This window comes from Onychomys torridus, chromosome 1, assembly GCF_903995425.1.
Source record: "Onychomys torridus chromosome 1, mOncTor1.1, whole genome shotgun sequence".
NCBI classification, from domain to species: Eukaryota; Metazoa; Chordata; class Mammalia; order Rodentia; family Cricetidae; genus Onychomys; species Onychomys torridus.
In genome coordinates, this window is record NC_050443.1 from 59,752,587 (window position 1) to 59,770,747 (window position 18,161).

General features: G+C 42.5%; 1 protein-coding gene across 1 annotated transcript in view; it reads left to right on the forward strand.

Annotated features, from left to right (window-relative positions):
• Positions 1-1,646: 1,646 nt before the first annotated feature.
• Positions 1,647-18,161, forward strand: part of Ticrr (TOPBP1 interacting checkpoint and replication regulator) — a 37,519-nt gene continuing 21,004 nt past the window's right edge. The window contains exons 1-8 of the mRNA XM_036176081.1: positions 1,647-2,309; positions 4,349-4,628; positions 6,322-6,560; positions 8,123-8,357; positions 10,467-10,596; positions 13,809-13,948; positions 15,142-15,360; positions 17,409-17,560. Of these exons, the coding sequence (XP_036031974.1) occupies positions 1,647-2,309; positions 4,349-4,628; positions 6,322-6,560; positions 8,123-8,357; positions 10,467-10,596; positions 13,809-13,948; positions 15,142-15,360; positions 17,409-17,560 (2,058 nt within the window). The remainder of the gene's footprint in view (positions 2,310-4,348; positions 4,629-6,321; positions 6,561-8,122; positions 8,358-10,466; positions 10,597-13,808; positions 13,949-15,141; positions 15,361-17,408; positions 17,561-18,161) is intronic.

The following is an 18,161-nucleotide window of genomic DNA, read 5'->3' on the forward strand; positions in this document are numbered from 1 at the left end:
TTCTAGGAATGGTGTCTTCATTATTTTTATGTATTGACTTGTGACTGCATTATTAACATTAATAATATGTGGCTTTATTACAGGAATTTTACAAGGCCATGTGTCCTTTTTTTGAAAATAATCTTTTAGTTAAAACTCAATCAGATAATCCCATATCCCCTTAATCTGGTACCAATAAAAAACACATGAGGGGCAGAAGAGATGGCTGAGAGATGTAGAGCACTTGTTGCTCTTGCTGAAGATCAGAGTTCAATTCTGAGCACCCACATGGTGGCTCACAACCATCTGTAACTCCAGTTGCAAGGGATCCAACAACCTATTCTGATCTCTGCGCACAGGCATGCACGTGATATCTATATGTATATGGGCAAAATGCTCATACATGTAAGATTTAAAAATAAATAAAATAAATAATATCCAGTGGCTAGGGATGTGGCTGAGAGGGAGTATACTGGGCAAGTACATGCCAGGCTCCGGGTTTCATCCCCAGCAACCCCTCCCCCAACATGCAATAAATTAAAAAGAAACCGGAGATGTTGGAGATGTTGGTACAGTACTTGGCTGTCCGGCATGCACAAAGCCCTGGATTTGATCCCCAGTACCCCATAAACAGGGTTTAATGGGAGCATGACTGCAATCCAGCACTGGGGAGGTACATAACCTGATTGGGACACAAGAGAAAGCCACAAAAACAAGCTAAAAACAAATGCCACAAAACACTGACAGCTATTGAATGGATGAGGGTCAAGATTTTTTTTTCTTTTAAAAGGCGGGCTCTGGGAATACAGACATTCTAGGATAATTTTTCTGCACCCAATGAACTAGCTTAGGTACTCTGTAAAGCAGCCTCCCAGATGTCCTGCAGACTCCTGTGTCTTCTGTTTTGACTCCTTTAGGTGCCTGAATATAGGAATTTCCCACCTAGGACCCCGAGTGCTCTTCTCAAAACACGAATCCTGTCACTTCCCTTCCTTCCCGGAAACCCTTCCCTGCCTTCCTGTCCTTTACACTGTCCACAGTCCTTCCACTGTACTACCTGCTCCAATGGTCCAGCTAAACAGCCCCGGCTGACCTGGAACCCGCGATCCTTCTACCTCCGTCTCCCGAGCGTGGGGATTATGAAATTCAGCTTTACGGAAAAAATTCAAGCCTCGGTCATCGGAATCCGTTCCCTAAAAGACTTAAGGAGTAGTCTAAAGCGAGTGTGACTCGCCAAACCCCTTCCTGGGCACCACCCAGGCTCCAGGGTCCCAGTAAACACGCCCCGCCCCCGACCCGCACACGCCCCCGAAGGACCGCCCCTTTAAATTTTAAAACGGAGGCTCGGGCCAATGAGGACTAAGATTCTCCCGGAATTCAGCGCCCCGCCCACAGCCACACCCTCGACCAATCAAGCGGAGGTTTTCCACGCTCCTTCCAGTTAGGGTCAAACGTGGAAGTGCCTCACGTAACTTACGTTCAGCCCGCAGCCAATAAGAAGCAAGCTTGGGGGACCGGCTCCTCCAATAGCAGCAGCTGTCGGGGAGCGCGGGAGCCTTCGGAGCAGGGCCTCAGAGAAGCGGGCCATGGCGCTGGTTGACTGAAGAGAGCGCCTCGCCTCGGGAAGGGCAGCGCGCGGCCGGGCTGAGCCCGCGGGGGCGGCCGAGATGGCCTGCGGTCACAAAGTGGTGCTGCTGGTGGACACCGCGGGCGACGCCGCTCGCCCCAGCCCGGCCCGGCGCGCCGCCCTGCGCCTCCTCACTTACCTTAGCTGCCGCTTCGGCCTGGCCAGGGTCCACTGGGCCTTCAAGTTCTTCGACTCCCAGGGGGCCCGGAGCCGGCCCTCCCGCGTGTCTGACTTCCGCGAACTGGGGAGCCGCTCCTGGGAGGACTTCGAGGACGAGCTGGAGACCAGGCTCGGCGATCGCGCGCCCGGCGCCCACCTGCCCGGCCCGACGCCCAGGGCCGCCCACACGCACGGTGCCCTGATGGAGACGCTGCTGGACTACCAGTGGGATCGGCCCGAGATCACGTCGCCCACGAAGCCGATCCTGCGGAGCAGCGGGAGGAGACTGCTGGACGCCGACAGCGAGGCCAAGGAAGCCCAGGCCGCGCTCGGGGGCTTTGGGAACGCCGTCTTCCTCCTGGCGCCCTGTCCTCACTCGCAGAGGGAGCTGCTGCAGTTCGTGTCCGGGTGCGAGGCCCAGGCTCAACGCGGGCCGCCGACCCCCAAGCAGGTGATGGAGAAGGTGTTGCCCAAGAGGGTCCAGGAGGTCATGATCGCCCGAAATATAACCTTGTACTGGGTGGACACCACCGAGCGGTCTAAGGTAAGGTGAGAGCAGTCTCGGATGCAGTCCACCTACTCCCCGCCAGCCAGCTAGACTTGTCAGGCTCTGTGGAGTGCCCTAGACCCAGAATGGGCGGTGTATGACCCCGTGTCGGGTCCCAAAGAGGGACAGTTTCCCCCAACAAAATGAATAGATTCTGTACCCACTAAACGTGAGTGTGGAAGAGCCTCCGCGCTTTGGTACCTGTAATTTTCCTACATGGCACTTGTGTTCCTGCATGGGCAGTTTGGCTCAGCCAGGCCACGGATCTTTGGTGGTTTTTGTTTTTGTTTTTGTTTTGTTTTCGAGACAGGGTTTCTCTTCGTTGCTCTGGCTGTCCTGGAACTCGCTCAGTAGCCCACCCAGGCTGGCCTCGAACTGCGAGATCCGCTTGCCTCAGCCTCCCAGGTGCTGAGATTCAAGAAAGGCATGGGCCACCACCGTCCGACTCAGGTCACAGATCTTGACAGCTTGTTTTGCCCTGTCTTCCTGGACCTCTAGCCCTACCCTTTCTAAAGCGGTAGAAACCTATCTTAACCTTGGTTGTTGGCCCAGCCCACACCTTTAATCCCAACACTCAGGAGACAGAGAGAGAGGCAGGTGGATCTCTCCTAGTTCAAGGCCAGCCTGGTCTACATAGTGAGCTCCAGGACAGCCTGGGCTGTGTAGAGAGACCCTGTCTCCAAAACAAAACCAAAAACCCTTTGTTGTTGTGGCTTGTTTAACTCTTTCCCTATTTGTTCCCGTTGGACACACCTGTCATTTTCCATCTATTCCAAAAATACCATCTCAATGATGATGGCCTGTGGGAAGCTGAGGCAGAAGGATTGCCACTAGCCAGGCTGCATAGAAAGATTTTTGTCTCAAAAAAGCAAACCAAAGTCTTAAAGGTGGGTACCAGGCCTTAACATAGTTTTGTATTCCCCCACAGTTGTGTCTTGAACACTGTGTTAAGTAAATATCTGCTGATTAGATGAATCACTTTTTATGAACTCAGTCCTAAATGGCTAATTTGGATTTTTGTTGAGGCAGTGAAACCCCTTGCTCCTGTAACTGCTATGATAAATGTGTGTGTGTGTGTGTGTGTGTGTACACGCCCTTGTTAGTTTTGAAACAGACTAGTGTAGCAAGTTGTAGCCCAGGATGGGGTGGCCTGGGGCTCTGTGTATTGGAAGATGGCCTGGAACTCCTGGTCTCCTCTTTCATATGTATATCTGTGAAATTATAACATGAAAGCATCTATAATATATAAAATTCAATTTTTTTATTTCTGTTACATTATTCGGTAAAGCTATATGCTTACCTCTGAGGACACACACACACTGCATACACTGCATACACTTATGCAGGTATATGCACATAAATAAAACATGAAAAGCAGTAAAAAGAGGGCTACTTTAAAAAAGGGATCTTTTCTTTCTGTGTAATCCACGTGTATCACGTGGCAGAAAACAACTTTGGGTGTCGATGTTCAAGTGGAGCTCACCATGTAGGTTAGCCAGCAGTGCGCCCTCAGGGTAGTGTTTCTCAGTGCTAGGATTATAAACAAGGTAGCTGCTGGAGAGATGGCTCAGAGGTTAAGAGCACTGAGCTCTTCCAGAGGCCCTGAGCTCAATACCCAGCAACCACATGGTGGCTCCCAACCATCTGTGATGAGATCTAGCGCCCTCTTCTGGCTTGCAGTCATAATGCTGTATACATAATAAATAAATAAATCTTTAAACAATGTATCCTTGTGCTTGGCTTTTTAACATGGGTCCTAGGGTTTAAATTCAAGTACCTGTGCTTACAAGCCAAGCACTTTATTGATGGTCATCTCCCTGGTACTGTCTCCTTGCAGGTGTATTAGGTGATAATCAGGATCTTGGGCTGTGTGGTACTAAGAGATGCCAGCTGTTATTTGTACTTGGTTCAACAGATACATTGAATTGTGATTTGGACCCTTTGATTTTGGTATCACCTTTGTCCTGATTTCCTCTATCTTATTCATAAATGCTCAATTTACACTCACGCAAGCTTCTTTGTCATGTTTATTTTAGTTGTGGACCTCCCCAGACCACGTGGGGTACTGGACAGTTTGTGAACTGCTCCACCATGGAGGAGGCACCATCTTGCCATGTGAAACTTGGAGCCTGGGTTTTCCTAACGGCAGGGAAACAGTTCTGCAGGGTGGTGGCGAGCTGTCACATATACCTCACCTCTCCCCGTGGATCTCAGCTTTGCCAATAGACGCCGCTGTAAACTGCTTACTCTATAACTCTCCTGAGTACGAAGCCTCGTTTCCCCAGATGGAAGGGACATTATTCCTCCCTGTTAAAGGTAAGCAAACAACTTCAAAAAAAATCTTACTTTTTTTCTTCAAGGCAAAGTTCCAATTTCTTTAGCATTTCCTGTAGCCCGGTACTTAGTTTCACTGATAGAATTTTAAAAATCTGTAAGCAAAATCAGACACCACAGGAAGACTGAACTGTGGTACAATTGCCAGTGCATGTGTGAAAGAATAAAAGGGGATGACTACAAAGAATTCTTTAGCCCTTTCAAAAAGAAGGGTAATGTTCTTCAGATACCCAAGCACGTGAGTATAAGGATTTCATTGCCCTGTAGAAGAAAATGATAAATTAGAGATCATATAGAAAGAGGATGATTACAGAAGAAATAAATTACAAAACCCCCAAGTGCTTGTTACCAGGAAAAGCCACCATCTTCACAAATTTGTTTCCTGTATGATTTACTATGTAGTGAAGCTCATTTCTGAGAATATCTATATTCACAGGGAAATACTGCATAGAGATGGATACTTTAAACTATGTTGTAATTATGTGCAGCTTAAGGATTTTTAGTGGTTTTTTTTTTAGATAAACTCTCAAGCTGGTTTCAAACTTGCTAACTTTGAACTGCTTGCTAGTCATACTGCCTCCACCTCCCAGGTGCTGAGATTCTAGGCATGTGATCCAAGAGTTGGCCAGTTTAAAAAAAATTTTTTTTTTTCCTACAGAGCTGAGGACCGAACCCAGGGCCTTTCGCTTGCTAGGCAAGCGCTCTACCACTGAACTAAATTCCCAACCCCCAGTTTAAAAAATTTTAAGAATATTTTTCGGGGCTGGAGAGATAGCTTAGTGGTAAAGAACACTTTTCAGAGAACCTAGGTTTGGTTCCTACCACCCACATGGTGTCTCACAACTATCTGTAACTCCAGTTCCAGGAGATCTATTGTCCTCTTCTGACCTCTGAGGGCACTAGGCACACATGTGGTACATATACATACTCATACTCATATGCATAAAAGGGGAATTTTGTTTTGTTTTGTTTTGTTTTTCGAGACAGGGTTTCTCTAGCTTTGGAGCCTGTCCTGGACTAGCTCTGTAGACCAGGCTGGCCTCGAACTCACAGAGATCCACCTGCCTCTGCCTCCCGAGTGCTGGGATTACAGGCATGCGCCACCACTGCCCGACTTAAAAGGGGAAACATTTTAAAGAGTACTTTTGTTTAAGCAATTTACCGTTCAGTCTTTAGAATCTAACCTTCTCATAATATATAATACACTGCTTTTATGTTTTGTTTTTGTTTGTTTTTTTTCCATGTGGTACCTTGATATTGAACCCAGAGCCTACATGCTGGGCAGTTATCTACCACTGAACCATACCCTGATCTTACCACAGTAGCTATCTTTCAGTTTTGCCTGTCTTCCCACTGCAGACACCTGAGTGCTGGGATTATGAACATTTACCACCACACCAAGAGAGTCTTACTTTTTGTAGTAGTACCTCTTGAGTACACACTTCCAAGTCATAATTGAGAAGTTCTGATCCTATACCCATTTGTATACAGTTTTTCCTCTAGTGCAAATGAACCTGCTCTGCTAGCGCATAGACAACAGGCTCAGGACTGAAATGTGAACGGAGTGACATTACCCACTATCTCAACTGGAAATCTGATTCTTTTTATTCTTACTATGAAATCCCTTAGAAACTGTTTCCTATATTAAAATTTTAATATGCTTTATTTCTATCAGGCAAAGAAACTCAAGAAACATGGGCAGTCTCCCTAGAGCCCTTAGCCATGCATCAGAGACATTTCCAGAAGCCAATCAGAATATTTCTAAGGGGCTCAGTGGCCCAGTGGTCTCTCCCAATGAGTAGTGCTGTGGGCACTGACAACTGGGTGCTACAAAGTCCAGAGGGACACAAGTCAACTCAAAGGCTGTTGTTTCAGGAGCTGGTGAGCAGGTTGACTGCTGAAGAATTCCATCTGGTAGGTGTCCCCACACGTCAGGGAGTTTTGTCCATTAATGTGTTTGTGAGGTGAGATAAGCTTGTTCACCAAAATGCCAAGATCACCTACCTTGTACAGTCTCACTAAAATTGGTGGTGTTTTTCTTTTTTCTTTCTTTCTTTTTTTTTTTAAGATTATTTATTTATTATGTATATAGTGTTCTGCCTGCTTGTATCCCTGCAGGCCAGACAAGGGCACCAGATCTCATTACAGATGGTTGTGAGCCACCATGTGGTTACTGGGAACTAAACTTAGCTTCTCTGGACGAGCAGTCCGTGCTCTTAACGACTGAGATACTGTTGATGTAGACCAGTAGATTGTTGACACTGAATCGTCCTGAAAATGATTATTGGTGAAGAAACCATCTGTACAGTTGCATACATCATGAATCCAATTAAGTTGAAGACCCTGAATTTACATAGAGAAAGGGTAGCTAGCCCAATGAGATGGTTGGTTTTTCACCATTTATTAAATATTCTGTAATATACTTTGCTTTTAATGTATTTAAGAAAAAGCTGCTACAACATAAAATTAAATACAATAGCATAAGAATAGTCACTCAAACTTAGAACTGTCTTCTGAAAGGACCACAAATATAATCAGCTTTGACTTTAAAATGATGGTGTCTTTTGTTTCTTTGGTTTTTTGAGACAGAGTATCACTGTGTAGCCCTAGCTGGCCTCAAACTCACAGAAATCTGCCTGCCTCTGCCCCTCCAGTGCTGGGATAAATGGTGTGCAGCACCACACCCAGCTATGATGGCTATTTTGTAATTACTCTCGAAATCCTTATTTTTCTTTGCCTTTGCAATCTCAGGAAGTATCTTTATTCTAGACCCTTTGGTAAAAGATTCTAGAGGAAGGTTCTAGATCTTGTGTGGAAACTGTCCTAAGAGTTACATGCTCCAGTGAAAAGAGCACTACACTGTCTTATTACTAATGTGGTACGAAACTTGATTGGTGAGTCAGACATTTTGGATTAGGTCTCAGCTCTGTTGCCCAGGTGTGTGCTGGCTGAACCCCTTCCGTGATTGTGTTGCCTCACAGTGAAGTACATTTGCTCTGAAGTCAGATGTACCTAGTAGCTTTTTCTTGCACCAACAGGTAACCTTGAACAAGTCGCTTTTCCTCAATCCATCCTCTAAAGTAGACGTGATGATCATTTAAATCGGGTGGTTGTAAGGTTCAGCAAATGTGCGATGTGTATATAGATACAGCTGTACTTGCTTTGGGTGCCATGTACTAGACTTGAAGAAGTGGGCCAGGATCTCTTTATTCTGTTTTTCCCGATTGAATAAATCTTGTTTTCCTGCTTTTCACTATTAAAATAAAACAAATACAATTGGAAGGAAACAGAGGCGAAAAGCACATAGTAAATACTACTGGCACTGTAAGCTTTTTCTTATGGGTTGAAACTTAGGGACTATATGATTGGTAAATTCTCTGCCACTGATAGCCAACTATTGTTCTGTCTTCTAGTAGGCTACATTCTTTGAGGCATAGTGACAATAATATTCTCAACTAATTAGCATTTCTTTGTAGGTTGCCAGTGTAGATCCTGGTGAAGGCTGGCCCCCCATCACAGGAATTATTTCCCCATTCTCTGCCAATGCTATGATTCTCACAGTGTTCCGAGCCAAAGAAGCTGAATTTCAAAGACATTTTCTCCAGACAGTTGTGGCTGAAGGCCCCCAGGACACAGCTTCCCTTTTCTCAGATGTTGTAGATAGTGTACTGAATCAGGTTCATAATTTACTTGAAGATCCTGCTTCTTCTGGTAAGTTGTCCCACTAGTGATTAACATGGCACGGAGTGGTTTGCAGTCTTTTCCAGACTTACCCATCATGTATTTGGTGGAACCCCAGGATGTTGTAAGAAAGATAGAAGCAAGCTCTAGTACAAGCTATAAGCAGTTTAAATCGCTAGTTGAGAAGTCCTGAAGGACTTTGAAATTAGTCATAAGAGGGAGCTTGGCTCTTACTATAGTTCATGACTGTACATGTAGATGGGTAGGACATGAAAGCAGAGAGAGCTTTAAAGAACAAAGAGAAGGGACATGGGTAAGAACAGTGTACTGGGAAAGGAAGACAAAGTAGTCTGTATTTCCCTCATGTGAGTACTATCTTCCTGTATACATACATGCACATTGACATGAAAGCAGGACTGTTGGACGGTGAGAAGGGGCACAGCAAAATTGGGGCAGTTAGGAAGCAGGTGATAAATATGAACAAGGTTCAGTGACACATGTACAAAAGTGTCAATGGAAAAAGTTTTAAAAATGAATGAAAATACAGTGAGATCTGTATTTTATACACTGAAAAAATTTTAAAGCTTGGAGTGGAGAAGGCTGCATGAGGGCTGGAGAGATGGCTCAGTGCTTAAGAGCACTGGCTGCTATTCTGGGGGACCCAGAGGTCAATTCCCAGCACCCACATGGAAGCTCACAACTGTGACTCCAGTTCCAGGGGTACAGCATCTTCTGGCTTTCATGGGTACTACACAAAGTGGTGCATAGACATGTGCACCTGTACACATAAAATTACAAAAAAGAAATTTCAGGGCTGTGGACATGGCTCAGAGAGGGTAAGAATGCTTGCTGCCAAGCCTGAGAATCCAAGTTTGATCTCTGGAACCCATGTGCAGCTAGAAAGAAAGAACGACTCTGCTAAGTTGGCCTCTGATGTCCATGTGCACATATGTTGTTTCATGCACACACACAATAATAGTGTTAATAGACAACTTCTGTGAAAGGTGCATTAAATTCCTAAGTAAACTGCTTACATGTGTTTCCTTCTATAAACAAGAGGTGAAGATGCTGTCACAGAAGGGAGTGAAAGGAGAGGTTGAGATTGGTGTTACAGAGATACGGTGATTGACAAGGAAAAGAACATGGTCAGACAGGCAGGGGCGTGGCTTGGAACGGGACAGAGGAGAGTGCTGTGTTCTCCTGCTGTGTTTACATTAACCCACTTTAAATTCAACTGTTGTTTTTTGGGTAGGATGATGTATTAGCATATTTACAATAATCACATTAATCAAAGTGATAGATTATTTCGTATGGGTCATTGTCTTATTTGTCAGGTGTGTGTAGACTATTAAGTCTTTAGAAACAGAGCAGAAGACTGTTTTAGAATACTGTAAGACAGCACTCTGAGTATTTTGCCAGTGTGCTGTTTCTTGGAGTACGTAAGTCAGTGTGATGCCTTACTGTCCAGACTCCCCACCATACTCTCTCCAGATAAGGTCCTATTCATGAGGTTTTATTCTGATGCTCCAAATACATCCTCTAGCAGGCCTTTTCTAAGGGAACCTACTCCTCTGTAACTCAGTGTCGCATCTTACTATTTCAGATTTACCAACTTGGTTCTACTCTGTAATTTTAGACTGCTTTTTTTTTTTTTTTTTTTTTGTTTTTTGAGACAGGATTTCTCTGTGTAGCTTTGTGCCTGTCCTGGGACTCACTCTGTAGTCCAGGCTGGCCTCGAACTCACAGATATCCGCCTGGCTCTGCCTCCCGAGTGCTGGGATTACAGGCTAGACTGCTTTTGTTTGTACGTTACTTATTTTTGCACTTTTAAAAGGAAGTAATTTTTTGAGAATAGGAAAATAGTGCAATTTTAAATGCATTTAGAGTAATGTTTCAGAAGTAAGATAAAGGGTTATATGAGTAAAAAGAGCAAAAAACTTCAAATTGTGTTTGCACCCCCACTCCCATCCCCTTGTCCCAGACAAGACAGATCTGTAGGAGTCGGTAATGCAATGCAGAATGGCAGAATGGTGGATGTTGTTAACGATGAGCATTTACATGCACTTTGGAGAGAGGGAGGGGACAAGCACTGGGTTCTCTCCTTGGTTCTGATGTCTTCTCTTGTTTCTGTCCTTTCAGCCCCCTGTGTTCCAGAGTGGGTTCAGCAGGAGCTTAGTCACACCAGCCCCTGGAGTCCAGCTCTTATGGAAAAGTGGTTTCCTTTTTCCAACATCAGTGGTGCCACCTCAGACTTGATGGAATCATTTTGGTAAAGCTTCATACATCTTTTTGTATATTGATTATAAAGTAGTCAGTAGTCAGATGTGAACGGGCTTGTCGAAAGGGAGCCTACCCTTCTGTAGCTTGGTGTCACATTTTACTATTGCAGATTTACCAGCTTGATACAGTATGGTAGTTCTCTGCATTTTACATTACTGTATTGTTTTCTTATACTAAAAGGCACTTTTAAAATGAAGTAAATTTCTGAGACTAGAAAAATAGCATAATTTTACATGTATTTAGAGGAATATTTCAGTCATGTAAAATGCTAACATATTATAGAAACACATCTATCTCTCTCAGTCACTGTTCGATTGCTGTGAAGAGACACCGTGACCAAGGCAACTTATAAAAGAAGGATTTAATTGTTTGCTTCCAGTTTCAGAGAGCTAGTCCATGACTGTCATGGTGGGGACTATGGCAGCTGGCAGGCAGGCATGGCTCAGGAGCAGTGGCTGAGAGCTTATATCTGATCTACAAGTTGGAGGCAAATTACAAGAGAGATGAGGCCTGGTGTGGACTTTTAAAGCCTTAAAGCCCACACCCAGTGATACACCTTCTCCAACAAAGCCACATCTCCTAATCCTTAGTAGTCCACCAACTGAGGACCAAGCATTCAAATATATGAGCCTATGGGGGCCATTCTCATGTAAACCACCACACTATTTATCCATCTATATAAATATACAACAGTCAGGAAACATTTAGAACTAAGTATCAATTAAAGTAGAAATTAAACAACCTTGGCTTGGTGAGATGGTTCAGTGACTGAAGTCATTAGCTGCCAAGCCTGATGACTTGAGCTTGATCCCACGGACCAAATGGTGGAAAGAGGGCAAAACTTCTGCAGGTTATCCTCTGACCTTTACATGTGCACCATGGTACCATGTGTGCGCACAAATAAATGCACACACAAATAAATGCAAAGGAAATATCAAACTATAATATAGGCGTGGTGGTTTGAATAAGAATGGCACCCATAGGCTCATAGATGGGAATGCTTGGTCATTATGGAGTGGGGAACGCTTGGTCATTATGGAGTGGGGAATGCTTGATCATTATGGAGTGGCACTACTTGAGAGGGATGAGGAAGCGTGGCCTTGTTGGAGGAAATGTGTCACTGGAGGAGCTTTGGTGTTTCAAAAGCCCAAGCCAGTCTCAGTGTCTATTTCTCCCTGCTGCCTGTGAATCTTGACGTGGAATCTCAGCTACCATGTCTGTCTATGTGCAGCCTTAGTCCTCACCATGGTGACAGTGGACTAAACCTCTGAAACTGTAAGCCAGCCCCAGTTAAATGCTGTCCTTTCTAAGAGTTGCTGTGGTCATGGTGTCTCCTCACAGCAACAGAACACTGACGAAGACAATAGATTAATTTATACTGAAAGAAATATAGGCTTCACTGATTATTTTTCTAAAGAGAAATTTAAGAACCAGTTAATAAGAATCAAGTACAGGAAGGGCTAAGAACCAGGTGTGGTGCTCTCCTGTAACCTCAGCACTTGGGAAGATGGAGAGTTAGTGGCCAGTCGAGGCTGCCAAATTAAAGCTGTCTCACTGCCTCAAATGCAGGAAGGAGTTAGAAGGGTAAGAACAGATATGGAAAATAAAACTAAATCAAAGATGGTTTCTTAAGTCAAGTAAGGGTCCAGCAAAGTGGCTCAGAAGGTGAAGGCGCTTGCTGCATAGACCTTGTGTATGAGTTTGCTCCTTGGAGCCTGTGGAAAGGTGGAAAGAGAACTGACTCCACAAGTTGTAATCTGACCTCCACACTAACCATGCATCCATCACTGTGTCCACACAAAGTAAATAAAAAAGAAAAGTCAAGTAAGCCTTAAGACTAGGCAGCTGAGCACTGGCTGCTCTTCCAGAGGTCCTGAGTTCAATTCCCAGCAACCACATGGTGGCTCACAACCATCTGTAATGAGATCATTGGTGCCCTCTTCTGGCATGCAGGCAGAACACTGTACATAATAAATAAATAAATAAATCTTAAAAAAGATGAGGTAATTGAAAAAGATAAAGGACACAAATACACAGTATTAGAAATGTAGAAGATATAGTAGAGATGCAAATTATTATTAAAAGATGAAGTTTAGGGTTATTCTCTTGCATAATTATCCATTTGTTCCAGTATCATTTGTTAGAAGAATCCTAATTACTTTCCATCAGTTGACCACCATTGTTCAGCAACCTTTCTAGACAGAAGGGTCCAGAAGCTATGATTATACCACATTGTCTAAAATGTTATATTACAATACCACATACTGTAGCTTTATAGTTTAGCTCTCTAACACAGATAGGATAAGTATTCTCAACTTTGTTTTGTTTATTTTCTATTTGCTTTGAGACTAGATTTCTGAATGTCTATGTGAGGTTTAGAATCTGCCTATTGGGGCTGGGGAAAATGGCTCAGTGGTTAAGAACATTTGCTATGAAAGCAAGAGAGCCTGAGTTCAACTCCCCAGTACCACATAAAAGCCAGGAATGGCCACATATGAGACCCTGTCTTAAAAAATAAGGTGGAGAGCGATAAAGATGCCCAGCATCCTCCTCTGATCTCCATGTGCATGCACATAGGTATATACACTCCATCACACTCACACATACACATGGAATCTGTCTGTTAATTTTCTCAAAAGAAAAGCCTGTTGGAATTTTGACTGGGTATGTATGGACTCAGCTAAATTTGGGGAAGAACTGGCATATTTAGTCTTTGATCCGTAAACTTGGTACATCTATCTGTTTAAAAAAAGAATTTAATCTGTAACCTTTGTTTGTTTGTTTTTCGAGACAGGGTTTTTCTTTGTAGCTTTGTGCCTTTCCTGGAACTCACTTGGTAGCCCAGGCTGGCCTCGAATTCACAGAAATCCGCCTGCCGCTGCCTCCCGAGTGCTGGGATTACAGGAGTGCACCACCACCACCTGGCTTTAATCTCTAATCTTAATGCTAGGTACACTCTTACCTTTTTATATTGTATTTTCTTGCTTTTCTGGTTGAAAAGTTCCTATGTTCAAATTAACAGCAAATATTTAGAAAGGGAAAAAGGGTGGGACAAACCTTCCCTACCAACCAGCTCTCATGGGACAGTCAGTCTGCTAAAGACTAACATGAATGTATGCAGTTGATAGCCCTACACCTGTTCTGATTCTGGTGGTCTGGAAAGTTCGAATTTGGCCTTATATGATGCATCTTGTCTTATAGGTTATTACAGGCTGCTTCACCTGATAATGAAGAATCTGCTAAAACCGAAAGTGAGCTAACGCGCTGCCTCTCTGAACTCTACCAGAGAAAATCTCATGAAGAATCTACTGTAGTTAATCAAGAACGCAGCAGAAAGAAACGTATGCACATAGAAAGCCTGCTTCTTGAGGCAGTCTCCCTTTCCTTTTGAGATTACATTTTAAAACACTGTTATTCTTTCTAAAAATAAAAAAGGTTGATTAAGACTGAAATGGTAACTAAAGACAAATTTTTATATTTCAAATTTGAAAATATTATATTAGTTCAATATGGATTAAATCACTGATGTTCTTCCTAATGAATTGAACATTCTCATTTTGATTATAATAGAAATATCAATACAGCTTTTTTTCCCTATTTACAAATATTTGTTCATTAGTTACTTTGCCTCTCTGAACCCCATGCTGGGAACTGAACCCAGGGCATCAGGCATGCTAGGCAGTGCTTTCCCCTAGAGCTACATCCCCAGCTGACTTTGCCTTTTTAATCATTCTGCTTCATTCATCTTGTTGAACATGTAGATTGTTTTCAGTTTTCATCATTACAAATAATACTCTAGTATAGATCATGCATAAACTCTGAAATATTTCCTTAGCAGCAATTTCCAGAAATGAGTTAACTGTGTTTAAAGAGTATGAAAATTGGCTTTTGATGCAGATTGCTTAATTGTGTTTCAGAGAAACCATGGACTTGCATAGCATGCATGACCTATGGGCTGTATCCTTAGCACTACCAGAAAGAAATATCTTATTACCACTGTCTCTTGGGCAACACCAAATTGAAGCATGCTTGGTATTTGCTTTGGGTAAAATCATTGAGATGGGTCTGGAGAGAGAGAGCAATTAAGAACACTTTTTCCTCTTGCAGAGGACCCAGGATTAGTTTCCAGCACTCCATGGCAGCTCACAACCATCTATAACTCCAGTTCCAGGGGATCCAGTGCCCTCTTCTGATCTGCCTGGGTACCAGACATGCACACACACACACACACACACACACACACACACACACACACACACACAGACAAAAGAATCACATACACATAGATGCAGGCAAAAACACTCATGCATGAAAATAATAATAATCATCTTTAAAAATGTTGAGATATTTAGTTCCTAAACTTCAGTAAAAGAAGTCTGTTTATACTGTAGGTAGAAGCAGATAAAAGAACTACCTGGTTCAGATAATTTCTGAAGGGAGATATTTCTTTCCAGTATTCTTTTTGACATAATACAGTTCTTGATTCCATAGAAGTGAAAGTTGACTTTTCTTCCCACGTTGACATTTTTGGCAGGTGGTATCCCTCGGACTCCAGTGAGACAGAAGATGAATGCCATGTCCCGCTCCTTGAAGATGCTGAACGTGGCGAGGCTAAATGTAAAGGCTCAGAAGTTACACCCAGATGGTAGTCCAGAGTTGGCTGTGGAGAAAGGGCTCCAAAAAACAGTTGTCAGCAGAATAGGAGATAAATCAGAAGACAGAGGAAGAACATTAAGAAGTTCTAAACTTAAAGGTATTCATTCATTCTAGAGCATTTGGTGTCTGTGTTGTTATATAAGAGAGCTGGAGGCTGAGGAGTCTAGTCCAGTTGATAGACTGCTTGCCTAGCATTCATGAAATCTTTGGGTTTGATTCCTCATATAAAACTGAGCATGATGGTGCATACATATAATCTCAGCTCTGGGAGGTAGAGGCTAGAGGATCAGAAGTTTGGTGTCCTCTCCATTCACCATGAGTTTGATCCTGGAGATCAACTCAGATCATCAGGCTTGGCAGCAAGCACCTTTTTACTAGCCCGTTTTTATTGAGTTATAAGAGGTCTTTGCCTGTTTTGGATACTGAGCCTTTATCAGATGTCCTTTGCAAATATTTTCTTCAAATCTATGGCTTACCTTTTACACTCGCATCAGTATGTTGGTAGAACATTTAATTTATTTTTAGTTGGTTGGCTTTTTATCTCGTGTAGCCCAGGCTAACCTCAAGCCTACTGTGTGACAGAGTTTTGCCTTGAACTTCTGTTTCTCTTTCCTCCAAGATATCTAGATTTTATTTGTTATTTTCTAGCAATCTTAGACCTTTTATTTTCATGTGTGACTTACTCATTTTGAGTTAAACTTTGTGGAGGATAAAAGATTGTGTCTGAACTTAATCTTTCCCATTTGGATGTTCAGCTGTTTTACAGCATTTATTGATCTTGCATCCATTGTATCACTTTTGTTCTTTGTCACAGGTCAGATGACTGTACTAATACTGAACTCTATTCTGTTCTATTGATCTGTTTGTATTTTGTTTTTATGATACCACACATCTTAAGGTTGGGTGGTTTTTAGTCCTCTGCTTTTATCTCTTAGCATTGGGTTGGATTTTAGTCTTTGTATGAACTTTAAAATCAGTTTGCCAGTATCCTCAGATTAACTTGTTGAGGTCATCAGTGGGTTGCGTTGAACTTGCATCTCGACAGTGCAAAGCTTGCCTGTTTATGAACATCGGGATACTTCCACTTATTTGGTTCTTTGATTTCTTCCACGGTTTTGTATTTTTCCTCATATAGGTCTAACATATATAATGTTAGATTTAATTTCTGAGTACTTCATTTTTTTGCATGTTAAAATAACTAATGATGCCAGGCGGCGCTGGCGCACACCTTTAATCCCAGGACTCAGGAGGCAGAGCCAGGTGAATCTCTGTGAGTTTGAGGCCAGCCTGGTCTACAGAGTGAGATCCAGAACAGGAACCAAAACTACACAGAGAAACCCTGTCTCAAAAAACAAAACAAACAAACAAAAAAACCTAATGATGTGTGTGTGTGTGAGTTTAAAAAGATTTATTTATATTTTATGTTTATGTGTTAACCTGCATTTATGTATTTGCACCACACCACATGTGTGCCTGATATTTACAGAGGCCAGAAGAGGGCTTCACATCCCCTAGAACTGGAGTTACTGGCAGTTGTGAACCACCATATGGGTGCTGGGCACCAAACCCACGTCCTCTGCAAGAGCAGCAAGTGCTCTCAACCACTGAGCCTTATCTAGTCCCTGCTAATGTGGTTTTAGTTTCAAATTCCACTTGTAAATTGCTAATATTTACAGAAGTAGCAGGCTTTTGTAGGTTAACTTTGTTTCCTACAGCCTTCTGATAATCCCTCATTAATTCCAGGAGCTTCCTTGTTCTTTCAAATTTCAAATCTAGAAAATCTTGTTATCAATGAACAAAGACAATCTTTAAAATTTTTTTTCTTGATCTTAAATTTTTATTTGTATATTTACAAAACCTTAGAAATAGTCACTAATCTCTATTCTTTCTTGCTCTTGGAACTAGTGATATTTTGGATGAGATATCCTTTTGTGTTGGCCTGTGCTAGGCACTGTGGAATGTTTAACATCATTACTAACATCTGCACACTATCTAGTAACCCTGTGTCTGTCATGGCAATCCAGACATGGTTAGATTTCTCTTGGAAGACAAAAGTCTCTCTCCCCAATCGATAAACCCTTAAACAATACACAGAGTTGATCAGAATATTGTAACCAAATTCTTTTTTTGTTTTTTTCCCCCCAGACTTTAAAAGTGAAGAGGAGCTGCTGTCTTACATACATGAAGAATACCAAAAAACTGTGGCTACAGGAGAAATCACATCGTATTCATGTGCTCAGAATATGGTCTCAACCATTAAAGTGTTCCTAAAGTCAAAGGATGTCAAGGAATTAGAAGTAAGAAAGTCTAGATAATGCTGTCATAGATGTAGTTGATGGTTTAGTGCACATACCTTGAAGAATTTCCATTATGCTGTACATGACTGAAAAATTATGAGTTAGTTGGAAAGCTGGCTCAGTGGTTAAGAGCACTGACTGATCTTCCAGAGGATCCAGGTTCAATTCCCAGCTACATTGTGGCTCACATTTGTAACTCCCGGTCCAAGGATCTGATACCCTCTTCTGGCCTCTTTGGGTACTGCATGCAGATGGTACATAGATGTATATGCAGTCAAAACACTCATACATGTAAAATAAAATAAAGATTTTTAAAAAATCATGAGTAAAGGATTGTGTACAATTCCAGATTTTTGAATGTGAGTGAGCCTGATAAACTAGAAGACCAAAAATCAAAGTGGACTTCTGTCCTAATGAAAGTGCTATTATAATTTGTGTTAGCTACATGAGTTGAACTAATGGTTTTAAACCTAGCTGCTTTTCAGAATCACTTTGTTGTTGTTTTGGTTTACTATTATTATTTATCTGTTTGTTTCTATTTTATGTATATGTGTCTTTTGTCCAAATGTATGTCTATATACCCTGTACATCAGTTCCCTGG